The sequence below is a fragment of the Pseudorca crassidens genome, chromosome 2 (assembly GCF_039906515.1).
Source record: "Pseudorca crassidens isolate mPseCra1 chromosome 2, mPseCra1.hap1, whole genome shotgun sequence".
Classification (NCBI taxonomy): Eukaryota; Metazoa; Chordata; class Mammalia; order Artiodactyla; family Delphinidae; genus Pseudorca; species Pseudorca crassidens.
In genome coordinates, this window is record NC_090297.1 from 125,264,351 (window position 1) to 125,281,605 (window position 17,255).

At 38.2% G+C, this 17,255-nt stretch overlaps 1 protein-coding gene across 3 annotated transcripts in view; it reads right to left on the minus strand.

The window, feature by feature from the left end:
* Positions 1-17,229, minus strand: part of NME7 (NME/NM23 family member 7) — a 259,579-nt gene extending 242,350 nt beyond the window's left edge. Inside the window, exon 1 of one of the 3 annotated variants that reach the window (XM_067728571.1) lies at positions 17,098-17,229. In XM_067728571.1, the coding sequence (XP_067584672.1) occupies positions 17,098-17,100 (3 nt within the window). In that variant the 5' untranslated portion in view covers positions 17,101-17,229. The remainder of the gene's footprint in view (positions 1-17,097) is intronic. The other 2 variants (XM_067728572.1, XM_067728570.1) reach the window with 2 other exon arrangements.
* Positions 17,230-17,255: the final 26 nt, after the last annotated feature.

Genomic DNA, 17,255 nt, shown 5'->3' on the forward strand with positions numbered 1-17,255 from the left:
GTTTTTGTATGTTTGCTGATCATGTGGGTTTTGTCCTTTATTAATAAGGTGAATTATATTAATTAATGATTTTCAGATATTAAATCAACTTTGAATTCTTGGTATAAATCCCACTAGGTCATGTGGTATAATCCATTCCATATGTTGCAGGATTCAGTTTACTAAAATTTTGTTGAGGATTGGTAAATCTATATTCAAATAAGGAGTATCAATAGTTTTCTTTTCTTGTAATGTCTTCCTCTGGCTTCAGTATAAGGGTAATACTGGCTTCACAGGATGAGTTGCGAAGTACTCCTCTTCCTCTATTTTCCTGAAAGGTTGGTGTTGTTTATTCTTTAAATGTTTGATATAGTTCACCAGAGAGATCATTTGGGCCTGAGCTTATCCTTGCAGAAAGATTTTTTATAACTCATTCAAGTGCTTTGCCTGATATAGATCTATTCAGATTTTCTCCATCTTCTTGAGTCTGTTTTCGTAATTATATCTTTCAAGGATTTCACCCATTTCATCCAAGTTGTCTAATTTGATGGCATAAAGTTGTCCATAGTATTTCATTATAATTCCTTTAATTTATGTAGGGTCAGTAGAGATGGCTCCTCTTTCATTCCTAATTTTGGTAATTTATATCTTTGGTCTTCTTTTATTAGCCAGTCTAACTAAAGTTTTATCTATGCTAATCATTTCAAAGAAAGAATTTCTGGTTTCACTGATTTTCTCTATTGTTTCTTAGTTTCCTATTTTATTGGTTTCCACTCTAATCTTCATTTCCATCCCTCTTCTTGTTTTATGTTTAATTTGTTCTTATTTTTCCCTCTATCTAGTCTCTTAAGGTAGAAGCTGAACTTACTGATTTGTAATCTCTTTTCCAGTTTACGCATTTCTCGTTGATTTCTTAATGTTAAGGTACTCTAGGTCTTGGTCTTTGGACCTCTTGTTTCTATCTACACTCACTCTCTTAATGATTGTCTGGTCCATGGCTTTAAATGAATTCCGTATACTGACAGCTCTCAGACTAGACCTCTTCCAAATTTCAGGGTCATATGTCCACCTGCCTCTTACCTTAGATATTAAATAAACATCTCTAATTTAACAGGCTCCAAACTGAACTCCTACTCCAGCCCCTTACCAAACTTGCTCCTCGTCAGTCTTCCACATCTCTGTTAATGGCAACTCCACCCTTACCATTGCTTAGGCCATACTCCAAGGGTCATCTTTTTTTTTTTTTTTTTTTTTTTGCGGTACGCGGGCCTCTCACTGTTGTGGCCTCTCCCGTTGCGGAGCACAGGCTCCGGACGCGCAGGCTCAGCGGCCATGGCTCACGGGCCCAGCCGCTCCGCGGCATGTGGGATCCTCCCGGACCAGGGCACGAACCCATGTCCTGTGCATCGGCAGGCGGACTCTCAACCACTGCACCACCAGGGAAGCCCCAAGGGTCATCTTTTAACTCTATCCCTGACTCACTCTTTCTCTTAGACCTCAGACCCAAGCCATCAGGAAATCCTGTTAGCTCTACCTACAAAGAATATCCACCAAATCACTCCACTACCTCCACTGCAATTACACTACTCCACGCCACCATACTCTCGCCTAGATTATACCTTATGACTTGTCTCTCTACTTCCACTCTTGACCACTGCCCCCTGCCACATCTATTCTCAAAAAAGCAGCCAAAGAGACGCTGTAAAAATGTAAGTTGAACCACCTCACCCCTCCTCCTAAAATCTGCAGACTCAAACTTCCTCTCTCTATCAGAATGAAGTCAACACACTTTCAACGGCCTGCAAGATCTGGCCTCCCAGTACCTGCCTGATCTCATCTCCCACAACTGTCACTCTTGCTTACTGTGCCACAGCCACACTGCTACTTGAACACAGGGCATTCTCCACCTAAGAGCCTCTCCATTGGCTACCCTACTTCCTGGAATACTTTTTCTCCAACATCTGCATGGCTCATCCTTTCTCACTCTCAAGTCTTTGCTCAACTATCATCTTCTCTATTAGACTGACTCTGGCCATGTCCCTTTAAATGACACTTACCACCATTACTAGCATTCCCAATGTTCATCACCCTGACCACTTTTTCCCTATAGCATTTAACACCTTCAAATATTATGTATATTATTCTTAATATGTTGATTATTTATTATATATCTCCTTCAATAGAATGTAAGACCTCTTAGGGCAGGAATAATTGTCTGTTTTATTCATGGTTGTATCCCAAGGGACTAGGTATACGTATGGCATATAATAGGTGTTATTAAATATTTGTTGAATGAATAAATAAATTTAAAAAGCAGAACTTATCCACTGGCCATTATCAAATTAAACGTTATTCATGCCTGAAAAGCTGAATTTATTTACTCCTCCATTCATTCAACAAATATTGAGCTCCTTCTCTTTGCCAGGCACGGCGGCAGACAATAGGGATATTCAAAACAGACATGTCCTGTTGACATGGAGCTTGTTTACCAACCTTCTGTTTCTCTTCATAGCATGTTAAAAAAATGGTATAATTTCTGTAATAATAAGTGTTATAAAGACAATACAATGCATAAGTAAATGTGTTAATGATTAGGAACAGAGAGCCAGGAGTCTTCCTTCAACTAGAATAGACAGTAAAGCCCACTATGAGGAGATATCATTCGAAGTAAAACCAGGATAAGGAAAAGCCATTCATCCAGAATTCTGTGGGGAGAAATATTCCAGAGAGACAAAAAGCATAAAGCTTCAAAGAGGAGATGGAAGGGCTTCCCTGGTGGCGCAGTGGTTGAGAGTCTGTCTGCCGAGGCAGGGGACACGGGTTCATGCCCCGGTCCGGGAAGATCCCACGTGCCGCGGAGTAGCTGGGCCCGTGAGCCACGGCCGCTGAGCCTGCGCGTCCGGAGCCTGTGCTCCGCAACGGGATAGGCCACAACACTGAGAGGGCCGCGTACCGCAAAAAAAAAAAAAAAAAAAAAAAAAAAGAGGAGATGGAGTTTGGTGAATTCAAGAAAAAAAAAAGCCAATATGACCTGAAGGTGGTAGAAGAGGGATAGATAAGGTGGGAGGGCATCCTGCCTCCACTGCGGAGGCCCTAAACCCACCCTAACATTTTTAGCAATTTAGACGCATCCTAGAATGTTATTTTTATATCACCTTCTCTCTCCTGTGCTCCCTCTCCTACTTTTTTCCCTCTAGGGAAAATGCCAATGGCACTGAGTGCCAGTGTCACTGAGTCGAAATTTGAGAAGCTTATTCCTTAGCAGACTTGGTAGTTCTGTGCAAATCAGAAAAAGTTGTGCTTTCCTCACAACACTTTCTGTCATCTATTAGAAAAATATGTAATAAATAAGCGTATCTGCAATTCACTCATAGTTGTGCATGTGCAGTGCAACATGCACAGCAGCATGTAGGGCCCTGGTTGCAGAGACAGAGGAGGGTAGCTCTTTGCAAATCCAACTGGTTCCATTTTTCCTCTAATTCAAATACAGAGTGCTGTGGATGTTAAATATACATGTAGCTTTTCATACACTGCAATTATTACTATTCGGCATTAACTACAGTTGGCTACAGATTCTGTTAGCTTTATCCTCATGCGAAAAGGAATGAGTCTGAGTATTTCTGAGATGCAGATTCAAGGTGCTGTAAGCATGAACGTACTTCCGTAAAAATGGCAAAAGCCTTGACTATATCAGCAAGTGTCAGAAGTACTGATCATCAGACAGTCTAACAGAAGAGCTACATATTAGGGTAATCTTCCCTATCTTTAGGAAAAGTTTTTGCCTACATTATTTCATGTGACTCCTGGGTTATTTTAATTTAGTAGTTTACTGTTTTGTTTTTTTTTTTTAATAAGATAAAGGATATTTTGATGGAGTAACAGATTCTTAAAAACCATTTTCAAGTTTAATCCCAAAGGAGGCCATTCTTTTCATCACCTAGGCTTCCGGTTCCTAATTTATGAAAAGGAAAAGTGTGTGTCTTCATGAAAAATAATCTGTGATACTGTGTTCTTTCTAGATGAATGGTATGCGTATGTCACATTGATGTAATTAAAATTAATGAGCAACTAATAATATCCATAAAGGATATCGCTCCCGAGAGAATGCGTCCAGTGATAAAGGAGTGCCACCTAATGTTCAGTGTGGACTTCAACATATCCAGGCCACACAGCCATGTGACAAACACCACCCCTCAGTTGGAGCCCTGAAATTATATATTAAATCATGGTAATTTTGCAGAGGCCCCAATTGAGTATCAAAATAAGAATTATGGCTTCTTGAAGAAAATTTGTATCACTCATATGCTCTAGAAATTGATTTTTCAAAAGGAAGTAAACAGTCTTTACTTTTCTCTATAGCTACAAAAAAAAAAAAAAGAACAAGCAGAAATTTACTCCTAAAATATTTTTTAAAATTTAAACACCTTGGTCTCAACTGCAGTAGACTAGAAAGAGCCCAGACTTCCAGGTTCAAATCAGGGCCCTCCCACTCAACAGCAGTATAACCTTGGGTCTTTCAAACCTGAGACTGTTTCCTTACATGAAAAGAACTTAATTTACAGTAGGCATAAAATAAATGATAGATATTAGTTATTAAAAAAGTAGGTCTCCCATTATGATTTATAAGCTAATAAGTTAACTTAGTTTTTAATAGATCCCCTTCCAGTCATCAGGGCTTTAAGAAATGTTTTATTGAAAAGACAACACATGCCAGGTCAACAATTTCATCCCTCTCTAATCCCTTGCATAAAAAAAGGACCTAATCTCAGTTCTTTTCTGATCTTTCCCCCAACCAGTCCCAAGTAAGTTTAAAGCATTTTTTTTAGCCACTGAAGAAATTATCAGGTTCAAACAGCAACTCTGATGAAAGAAGAATAACATGCACTGAATTCTCTTCACTTGCTTTCTAACATCTAACACATTACATAGCAGGGTTTTAAACAATTTAAAACAATAATTTTTAAAATCCAGTTAAACTATTTCAAGAATATCTTCCCCATGACATTTAAAAAAAAGGAAGGGAGTAATCTGATGTATGTGTGTGTATGTGTATGTGTGTATGTGTGTGTGTGTGTGTGTGTGTGTGTGTAAAAGAATCTTTTATTTTTAACCCTTGGATTAATATCATCAAATTTTATTAATTTAACTTTGCAATTCTCAAAAATTAAGTCTCTTTTGAGCCTAATCTTCCCTTTAATATTACAGATTTATTGTTTGTATAAGTGACAATTTAGCTGTAACAGATAAGAACAGTTTCATGACAGCTCAGTGTATTAATTAGGAAGGTCTTTTAAGCACACAGTTACTGAGGGCCTCCATGGGCCAGGCCTGGGAATGCAAAGGAGCATAATATTGGGTTGGCCAAAAAGTTTGTCCAGGTTTTTCCGTAACATCTTACAAAAATCCCGAATGAACTTTTTGGCCAACCCAACAAATAAATCCTGCTCTCCAGGAGCTCACTCTCCTCGGCACATTACGCAGTCCTCACTCTGAGAGCCAGAAGGCAGATTACAGAGATAAATTCTCAATGCATGTCTTTGAAAGCAGATGGAGCCCCTTCTCCACCAGCACTGCATTCCCAGGAGACTAAGCCTTCGGGAAGGGGCAGAGGGGATCGTGGAGACCGTAGGAAGAATAGGCAGGGCCAGAGACGTCGCTACTTCCTTCTCTCTCCTGGCCTTGGAGGTTTCTCTCTTTTCTCTCCTGGATTTTAGATGTCTGTCCCTCTCCCTCTCTCTTGGTCCTGGATTTCTTTCTCTCCCTCTCTACCTCTAAACTTTGGACAGCTTTCTTTCCTAGGGAGATAAAAGGATATTTAAGAAAATAGAGAATGCAAAGGAAAATAAGACAAACAGTGTAAAAAAGGATCATAAAACAGAACTGAAGTTGGTACTTACTGATATGGTATTGACTAAATAAAGTTTTTAATTCCTTCCCTTATTTAAGAAATTAGTACTACAGCAGTATGGAGTCAGTCACATCTACATACAGCGATGCACACCGCATCTAGACATGAGCACAGTGTGGCAGCAAGAACATCTCACTGAGGGAGAAGACATGTGGGCCTCTGAGTACTTGCCAACCTAGCTTCCTCATCTATAAAATTTGGGGATAAGACTAGATTGGTGGCTCACAAACATTTTCTTTTTTTTTTTTTTTTTTTTTTTTTTTGCGGTACACGGGCCTCTCACTGTTGTGGCCTCTCCCGTTGCGGAGCACAGGCTCCGGACGCGCAGGCTCAGCGGCCATAACTCACAGGCCCAGCGGCATGTGGGATCTTCCCGGACCGGGGCACGAACCCGTGTCCCCTGCATCGGCAGGCGGACCCTCAACCACTGCGCCACCAGGGAAGCCCCACACTTTCCTTTTTTTTTTTTTCACCAGAACCTACAATAAGAACTACAATTTCCACTAGAACCAATACACACACATACACCCTCCACAATGGAAAAAAAAGTTCCATGAAACAATTCTTATCCTAGAATGTGCAATGTACTAATATTTTACACTGTTTTTAAAAGCTAGTTGCTATTCACAATTTAGAGTTCATAATCCACCAATGGGTCCCAACATCAGTTTCAGAAACACTGGTCTTACAAAAATCCAAAGTCTCCTTCAGCTCGAAGAGCTTATGATTTCATACCACATAGGGCTGATATGATCTGGCCTCAGGCTACCTCTCAAGCACATTTCTGCCACTCTCTCCCTCACTCTTCTCTGCTCCAACCTTACTGGCCTTCTTGCTGGTCCCTGGACAGAGCAAGCAGGCTCCCACCTCAGAATCTTTGCCCTTGCTATTCCCTCTGCCTGGACTACTCCACTGCTAGGGTTGTTAAGGCTCTCTACAGTATCACTTCATTTAGCTTTCTGCTCATATGTCAGCAATCTAGAGAGGTTTCCCTGACCATCCAATAAATACCACCTCCTTCTACTTTCTTCAATCTCTTCTCCCATAATCTAACTTTTCCATAGCACTTGTCAATAATTAACACTATATTACATGTTTGTTTATTGTGTGACTTCCCACCCCCAGAAATTTTAGCTCCATAAGGGTAGGACTTTGTCAGTCATTGCTGTATATCCTGGATGCCTAGAACAGTGCCTGGTATATAATAGGAACTTAAAAATAATTGTTGAATGAATGAATGAATCTAGAGTTCCCTCTCAGAATACAACAGCCTACTGTTTGAGACTTAGAATTTTAGATTTTCTCTGGTGGTAAACAGCCCTTGATCAAAAACAGTTCTCTACTCCTGGTCTTTACCAAAGGGACTAGCAGGGAAATTCAGTGGAAAGTTAACTTCCCTTCTTTTCAACTACCTTTTCAGAGCATGATTATTCTTCTTTGAATGTCCGTGCTTCTCTGCTCTCTACTGATTTTGATATTCCTCCTCACATGCAATTCCTATCTCTAAAGGACATTATGAATTAGTTCCGAATCTTAAATGCCTTAAAAAATGGAAAATATTATGTAAATATCAGGCACTATCATTATTAAACCTGCAGCTGTGCAATGCTTCTGTCAGGTGCTAAAATGAAAAAAGAAAGTGAAGAAGGGGAGGGGAACCAGAGTAACTGGAGGTGCTACTTTAGGTTGAGTGGGCTAGGAAGGCCTCTCCCACGAGGTGTCATGTAAGCATCGGAAAAAGTGAAGAAGCATTTCAGGCAAATGGAATAGTAACTGTGGCTGAAGTCCATGTAATTCTGGGGGAAAAAAAGATGTAAACTTTTAAAGATGTATATCTCGAAAGGTTAAACCAAAAAGAATCTGCTTTAAAATCATATTAATATGCACACCTCAAGTACTTCCCAATAGTCACCAGATGTGTGTGTCTTGTGCCCACCTACAACTCACCCAAAGGGACATCTGGGTCAATAGGCAAAAATGTTCAAAAGAAAGAGAAAAAACAAAACAAAACATTTGTTAAGTAGGCTGAAGCTTGAACAATGAACCACAGTGACACTTTCCTACTGTTTCCAAATGCCTTCTAGTAAATTTAAGGAATCGATGTTGACATTAGCATGCTAAGTTTAATTTGGGATTTATATATATTCAAAGTTGAAGAAAATGTGAAACTCAGTGAGTGAAAAATAACACAGAAAAAGGTGTAAAGTTAACTAATCTTGTTTTTAATTAACACTCCTACATAGTGATTAGTCTCTCCTCTCTGTTCCTACATTCAGCAGGTCTCTATCTTAACACCTGTCAATAACAACAGTAGTAGCAACAGCTAACATTTATTGGATGCTTACAATGTATAAAGCATTAAGCTAAGCACTTTATCTCTTTTAATCATAACAATATTCCTATGAGGGAGTTAGTATTATTATCATGTTCATTTTACAAATGAGGAAATTGAATTTCTCTAAGTTAGTAGTACAATGTTACAATATATCATGTTTATCTCTTCCCTGCCTTCCCTCTTCCCCCAAGATTGTGAGCTCCTTAAAAGAAAGATCTAGTCTTATTCATCTTTGTATCTCAGATTTATGGCATGTAGCAGGAACCCAACAGTAGGGCAGAAGGATGAGTACAAGAGGCTCTGCCCCACTTCTTAGTATTTCAATTTTGCTTCTAAAAATGTTCTAGTGATGCATGCCTCGACCTATGTGTGTACTGAGAGTCAAGATAAATTCTCAAGGCCATTACTAGATTTTAAATGGAAATTCTGGGGGAAAGTGAGCATATTATTATAGGATCCATTCTCCCTTTGGAGATAAAATTTTTAATTATTTAATTATGAAAAATACTCAAATACCTAAGATATACAAATATTCGCCTTTCAGAGATTTGGGCAGATATAGTAAAATTCAAAAAACTACTTAAAAGAGCAAGATGGTTTAACATAAATGATAGACCTGTACCTGCCACTAGATGGAGGGATTTTCCATTTTTCCAAAGCCCTATTTCTGAGCCTCTGTAGCAAGAAACAGATTAGGCCTAAAAAGGGCTCCTTTATATTTTCACAATCAAATTATTGAATAATAAAATTTCAAGACTACCAGTAATAAAAGCAAATAAAACTTAGCTCCCAGCTAATCCACTTAAGCTTGGCAGAAATTCATGGATCTCAAGATCTAATACTTACTAAACACATATCAGACATGCTTAGCTGTCTCCTCCCAAAAGGACATGAGAGTTATTGAAACTGGTCGCAAGAACTATTCCTGCCATCTCCCATCCCCTCCCTTTTCCCTGACCTTTTACTGCTTCCTTAGGAAAATGAATCTCTAATAGAAATTGAGGAAGATGGTATTTAATATACTGATATAAAAGTAAATTTTTAAATATCCACAAAATTGGACAGTAACACCACTAACCTCAAATATTTACTTCTGAAACTTGTTTTAGATTTTTTTTTTTTTTTTTGCGGTACGCAGGCCTCTCACTGCTGTGGCCTCTCCCGTTGTGGAGCACAGGCTCCGGACTCGCAGGCTCAGCAGCCATGGCTCACGAGCCCAGCCGCTCCGCGGCATGTGGGATCTTCCCGGACCGGGGCACGAACCCGTGTCCCCTGCATCGGCAGGCGGACTCTCAACCACTGCACCACGAGGGAAGCCCTTGTTTTAGATTTTAATCACCTTCCATTCTCTCCAACCATCTTCTCATTAGGTAGTAGTTTGGTTAATATGAAAATAATAAATTTCATATGTATAGTACATTACAGTTTATAAATTATTTTCACATACATTACCTCATTTGATCGTCACAAAATATGAACAGAAATTATCATTCTGATTTTATGGATGAGAAAACAAGCCCAGAAAGATTACATGTCACACAGTAAATAAGTGCTGAAACCAATACTACAATAAGGATTGAAAATTTTCGATTTCTAGCTCTAGACCAGTTCCTTTGTACTACAATCAGCTGCTGCTTCAAAACAGACAAGAGAGGACTGGATAATCTGTCTTTGAATAATAGTTTAGAAAAGGTTACTCCTATCTTCATCAGTATATACAGTCAATAAATTTTGAATTGTAACAGTTTATGAAAGATGTGAAATAATTAGAGAAATATTTTACATAAGTATTAACAGCATTTTTCATCTATAGAAAATTAGTGATTTAAAATCTTTCTCTCTCAATATACTGGGTAAAGAAAGTGAAAGAGTTCGAATCCATTGTTACATGTATGTATTAAATGTATAGAAATATCAGGTTAGAGATTAGGAGACACAGGCACCATGGCACACTGCTAGTAGTGTACAAACGGGTAAAACTTTCTGGAGGTAATTTGGCAGTGCATATCAAAAAGATTTTAAAATGCACATGGCCTCTCATCCAGTTATTCTATTTCTAATTTATTCTAAGAAAATAATTATGATGTGAGTAAAAATGTGTCTGCAAAAAATACGTTTATTATGGCGTTAAAAGACCAAATTAATAAATAGATTGGTTAAACCAGATTAAATGAAGGAATATACGTAGTTCTTAAAACTGATCTGGAAAAATGTATAAGACATATTAAGTGAAAAAAAATTTGTAAACAATGTATGCAATAGGATCACATTTTAAAAGAGATATATACATCTGTGTGTGTATATATATATATATATATATATATACACACACACACGTGTGTGTGTGACTGAGATAATATTCTAAAATATTAATACTGATTGTATATAGTGAGTGATATTACAGATGCATTCAATTATATTTTTGCACTTAGCTATTTTCAAATCTCTAAAAATGACTACATCTCTACAACAGAGTAAGTTAAATATTATATATATAAATGAAGTATATATTTTATATGTTTTGATACATTATGTATTACCTGTATTTTATATATTACATAAATATATAAAATGCATATAGCATATATATGTTTAACTTGTACCAGAACTATGGAAAACAAAGAATGAAATTTAAATTTACATATGTCAGAAAACCCTGGTGCCATTATGCATGTCTACAGAAATACATTTTAAAGAATAAAGCAACATGAAGAATGAATAGCACATAGGATGAGTCAGGAGAGATAACAATAACAACTTAATTAGACAAAGTGCCTGGCATCAGAAAATAAACTTGAATTGGGCAGTACATTTTAATAGCAACAATTTCTCACATCTACTTAATAGAAAGTCTTAAAATACCAACTTTTGGAAGTGAAGTAGCTTAGACAGTTTTTGCAGGAAAATGAATATAAGGTTCATAGGAAATGTTGGAGATACTTCTGGAGAACAAGGGACTTCAATCTTATGCTATAGACCTATTAAGAAAGGTATCAGGTGAAATCACAGCAGAACACATAATATCCCTAATAACCATGTAGAAACTATGATGCATACCCACCTGGAATGGGGGGCTCTGCCTGACGCATCTTACAGAAGATATTATGGAAACAAAAGGTCCAGTAAAGGGCAATTAAATTATGAAAAGGCAATTATAAGGGGAGAAATTAGTCTCTGATCTTCAAATATAAGAGCAGGACAAAAAAAACCTTTCTTTCCAAAGTTTACAAGATCATAAATGTTACAGATGAAAATAGGCACTGAACAACCAAACTAATATGGCTAACATTTAAATAAGTCCAGATCCAAGGAAAATAAAATATTTTGATGGAATAGGAAAAATGTATGAGATACATTATCCTATTGCATTTAGAATGAAACCCCAAATCCTTCCCTTCCTGCCTTTTGTGACAACATGGATGCAACTTGAGGGCATTATACTAAGTGAAATAAATCAGACAGAGAAAGACAAATACTGTATGATATCACTAATATGTGGAATCTAAAAAGCCAGACTTATAGAAACAGAGAGTAGAATGGTGAGTACCAGGAGCTGGGGGAAGGGGGAAATGGGGAGGTATTGGTCAAAGGATACAAACATCCAGTTAGAAGATGAATAAGTTCGGGGGATCTAATGTATATAGCACGGTCATTATAGTTAACAATGCTGTATTACATACTTGAAGTTGCTAAAAGAATAGATTTTTTTCTTCCAAAAGGATATTAGCATGTTTAATAGCATTCTCTTATTACATTTCATTATTCATGGCCAGTCCTTGAATCAGGGGCTGGTCAATGTACAATGTAAACAGAAGGATACAATAGTGGCAACATTTTTTAATTCAATTTTTTGTTCTACAGGTAATACTGGAATTCACTTCACTTGATAAAAAAATAAAACCACTGCAGTTCAGACTCAAATTCCCTTTGATCAGCTCCCGAAATCCAAAACTCTCCCCTAAACACAGAGGTGACCACTGTTACCAGCTTGTCTATATATTTGCCTAATATTTCCATAGAGAATACATAGTACTATCACGTGGGTTTGTATTTTGCTGGGTTTTTTTTTTTTTACATACATTGGAAACTACAAATATTCTGCAACCAATTCTGCAACTAAATTCACTAAAAAAATTCTTATCTAAGTTGGTACATATAGATCTATAACAATCTCCTTAAATGCTACATAATATTCCCAGCATGGACACACCATGGTTTACTTAGCCATCTCCCTATTGATAGACATTTAGGTAGTCTCCCATTACAAACAGCCCCTGTCAAAGGCTGGAGACTTCAATCTGGTCCGCCTGGTCCTATGTTCCTACCCCTTGCAAACAAGATTTATCATTCACACTGTGTTAAGTACACAAAATAGCAAAAGTGTCCTTAGGAACATTTTATAACAAATTTATAGTAAATTTTTTTGTCAAAATCCTAGTTCCCACTAAAATGATTTCTTTTTTTTTCTGTTTCTTTTTGGCTTTTTTAAAATATACAATTGACAAATATAACATTGTATTACTTTCAGGTGCACAACGTAATGATTTAGTATTAGTATATATTGCAAAATGATCACCACAATAAGTCTAAATAACACCCATCACCATACATGGTTACAAAATTTCTTCTTATGAGAACTGTTAAGGTCTACTCACATAGTGACTTTCAAATATGCAATACAGCATTATTAACTATTGTCACCATGCTGTCCATTATATTCCCATGACATTTATTTTATAACCAGAAGTTTATACCTTTTGACCACCTTCATCCCTTTCACTGACCCCTCCACCACTCTGCCTCTGGCAACCACCAATCTGTTCGAAGAGAGTAGATCTTAAATGTTCGCATCACAAAAAAGAAACGGTGGGCTTCCTTGGTGGCACAGTGGTTGAGAGTCCGCCTGCTGATGCAGGGGATACGGGTTCGTGCCCTGGTCCGGGAAGATCCCACATGCCGCAGAGCGGCTGGGCCCGTGAGCCATGGCTGCTGAGCCTGCGCGTCCGGAGCCTGTGCTCCGCAACGGGAGAAGCCACAACAGTGAGAGGCCCGCGTATCCCCCCCACAAAAAAAAGAAGAAACGGTAATTATCTAAGAGATGGAGGCAATCATTTTGTAATAGATAAGTGCATCAAATTAACACATTGTACATCTTAAACTTACACAGTGTTATGTCAATTATACCTCAATAAATCTAGGGGAAAAAAAGAAAAGATGGGGGACAAAAAGGCAGAAAAAAGACAGGAAATAAGATAAAGAGCTACAAAAGACAGGAAAAAAGATAAAGAGGAAAATTAAGCATTATATTAACCAGTTGCTATGGAGTTTTGCAAATACAACTGCTAAAGAAGAATATAACAAGCTCTAGACTGCATTCGTAATAAAATATATAGGGGAAAATGTTTTAAGTTTCAGGTTTTTATTTTAGGCTCTATACTTTCTGATTCAGTTGTAGTAAATAAAATCCTGCCTAGCTTTCAAACTTTAGTTCCTCCAAGTTAGCAGTTCAAGTAACATAAGGAATTCTGGATGGCAAAGAAGCACGTGGCAAGACAGTTAGCCTATTTAGAAAAAACTTTATAAAGTTGAAAACTGAAAAACAATTCATGGAATGAAATCCTGTTCTTTATTCAGCAATCATGAAACTCTCTTTGAAGGCTGTTTTAAAACACCAACTTTGAGACATTTATTTAGTCTAATTCTTGTGGAACACAGTTGATCATCTTTAAAGACCTTATACTAGCAGTTCATATTGGGTAACAGTATTCAAATCAATGCTCTATTTTAGAAGATATATAACATTCATATCTCTTTATTAATCAGAAGAGTCTTGGAATTATCTCTATTCTCTGTACGCACAAAAGTAAATAAATTGATGACTCTATTATATTCTTTATCTTAAACAGCATGCATGTGAGACATCCTTAACTACGGTTGCCTATCTCTGCTTCACAAGATACAGGTGATGCTGGAATTTGAAGCCAGAACCCAATTCTGTTGCTAGAAGCTAGAGCTGTAACAAACCAGATGCAGATAATTTAATTGCAATGACCAGCAGAGCAAACAAACTCCATCCTCAGCTGCTTATGGAGACCATCAGCTTTGATAGAGTACAGATGCCCATGGCCAGACTGAACACGGAGAAAGGACATCCATTTCTCTCTTTTTCTAAAGGCCTACTCTTTCTCATAAAGGACCGACAGCAACTAACATAAGAGAAAGATTTGGATGCAGAAAGAAATTTGAAAATTCAACTATAGTCAATTGTAGGCTTTCATTAAATTCAGAGTTTATCCTGACACACAATAAGATTGTCACTAGGTCAAAGGAGGAAGAAGAAATCTGCATGCCTTGAGATCTCAACTATTTTGCCATTTAAAGTGTGTCTTGTTCAAAGTACATTTTACCTTGAACTTTGTGGATCACGAGTCACAGTAAGAAATATATTCTGCGTCATAACCCAGTACACATAACATACATACAATTTAAAACAAAAATTTCATGAAAGCGACCCTTACTATAGGCAATATGGTAATGTCTATTTCATGTGTCTTCTTTTTTAATGCTGGCTACATACCACAAACTAATTTCATGACCGAATAATGGGTCACAACTATAGTTTCAAAAACACTGCTGTAGTATATACACGTGGTGTGCCCTTTACCTACCTCTCTACTGGAATCTCACACTCCACCATACTCCCCCCACTGCTGTCGCCCACACACCACCTCATAACCTATCAATAATAGCAATTTTTTTTTCACATTAAACCATAAGATCAGTGCCTGCAATACTCAAAGCTCTTTTGATCTTTTTGCTAGTGCTGCCTAGAACCCTTCCCTCAGATCATCGCACTTTATCACTCAGACTTCAAGACAAAAGTCTCTTCCTCAGAAGAGCCTTCATTGACCACGCAATTTCTCAAAGAGCCACCACACACAACTCGAGCCAGGACAGAGGGTGCGAGGAGGAGTTCACTGCTCTTAGGGTTGTTGGGGGGTCTGAATGACAGGCACCAAAAAACAGTATTTCACAAATATCTGAGTGCCTAACATGATATAAGCAACAGCAGTGAACAAAAGAAAGACCCATTCCTCTAACAGTTCACAGTTTAGCAAGTGTGACAAATCTATGAGCAAATAATTTCGACTGAATATGGTAAGTACAAGTTTGAGGGGCCTCTGCGGTAACCAGGTAGAGATGTCCAGGAAGCAACTAGGCCTTAACAGGTCTGAGATGAAACTGAAATTTAAGAATGAATGCTTAGGCATTAGTAGAACTCGTGTGTGTGGATGAAATCAACCAAGGAAAACGTAGAGACTGAGAAGTGAAATTATTAAAGAGTGAGTCCCAGAAAATGACATTTTAAAAACAGGCAAAGCCAGTGGAAAAAAAGAGGGAATGAATAACCATGAGCTTCAGCTGTCAGAGAGGCTAAATAAAATAAATTTTGAGAAGAAATTACTGGATTTGGCACTTAAAAGGCCGTTGGAAATTTAAGCAAGAACAACTTCATGAAGCCATTAGAGAGGAATTCAGACAACAGACTGTTGAGGACGTAAGTGACCGAGCAGAATTTGATACAAATGGAAGCACTATGCTTTCCAGAAGTTTACTGATAGATTGATGGGAGGATTGGATAAACACAGGAAGGGGAAGGGCTTTTGTTTTATTTCATTTTCTTAAGATGTATGACTTGAACACTGAGAAGGAAATGGAGAGGAAGAGGCTGAAAGCACAGGAAAGAAGAACTATAACCTGAAGCAAAAGTCTTGTAAGGAATGGAAGGGAATAAGATTTAGGGCAAAGATGGAAGCATTATCCTTCAACACCTGTTTCTATCAACTAGAAACACAAGACCGAATGATGGGTAAAAAATATAGATCAATATATAGGTTGGGGCATGAGGTTAAAGAAAGTGACTGTTAGACTCTGTCACCTGCTTAGAATGGAGGGGAAGGGACAGGGTTTGTAAAGTGAAGGTGTGGAAAGGGCTCGGAAGGAAAAGGGCAGCAGAAGATTGGAGTAATAAAATGGATTGCTGAGTAGTACTGGAGAAGGGGTGGTGGGTGGGTCTCTGTTAAGTTCATAGCTATACTCATCTGACAATAGTCATCTCTCTATCTTCCAGTTCTTTACCTGTAAGTGTTTAAAATATTTGGTAATTAAGTGAATTAACTAGAACCCTGGTGTTTTCAAACACGTGATTGAATTATCTACAGGCTTTTTCAAAATGCAAATACGGAGCCCCATTCCTATTTATTCAGAATTTCTGGGGGTGAGGCTCTAGCAAGTGAATTTTCCAGAAGTCATCTTGAGGGGCATTCCTGTTAAAAAGCACAGACCTAGAAGGTAATCAACTGTCTAGAAGAGAGCTAATGCAAAATACAGCTATTACTATATGGCCCTTAGACAGGGTGTGGGACAGTACTCGGCCACTCAAGAAAGCAAACATTTCAGGAACTAGGGAGGTTCGGATCGGTAATGAGAACGTTATACACACACCACAACATACTATTAAATGAAGGGCGTTAAGGTGAAGCTGGGAGCTTGAAAAACAAAAATGCAATGATGAAACATGAAAACATTTTAAATGTTCGAAATAATCTCTCACCTCAGACTAATAGACTCAGTGTCTTACCCCTAAACTTCCTGTCACATTACTCTCGAGGCTTAGCAGTACCAAAGTGGAATTCAGAGTGCTACAAGAAATAGGGCAAGAGGAAATTGCAGGGACTGCTCCTGGAAAGGGAGAAAGAGATAACGGCGTGAAGGCAGATGGGACGCGGACGCCTCTCAGTGCCCAGACAACCAAGGACCTGGGACGCGGAGTAAAGAAGACCCCGGAGCCGTTCTGGCCTCGCCTGGCACTCACCATCACCTCAGGATCTCAGCACAAGGAAACAGGTATGGTTGCGACAGGAAGTATACAACACCAACACCAACGCCGGGTTACTCTGGCAACGGAGCTCCACCTACTGCCGTACTTTGCGTGGGCCGCCCTGCCCGCCCCTTCGTCCCTATTGGCTAAAA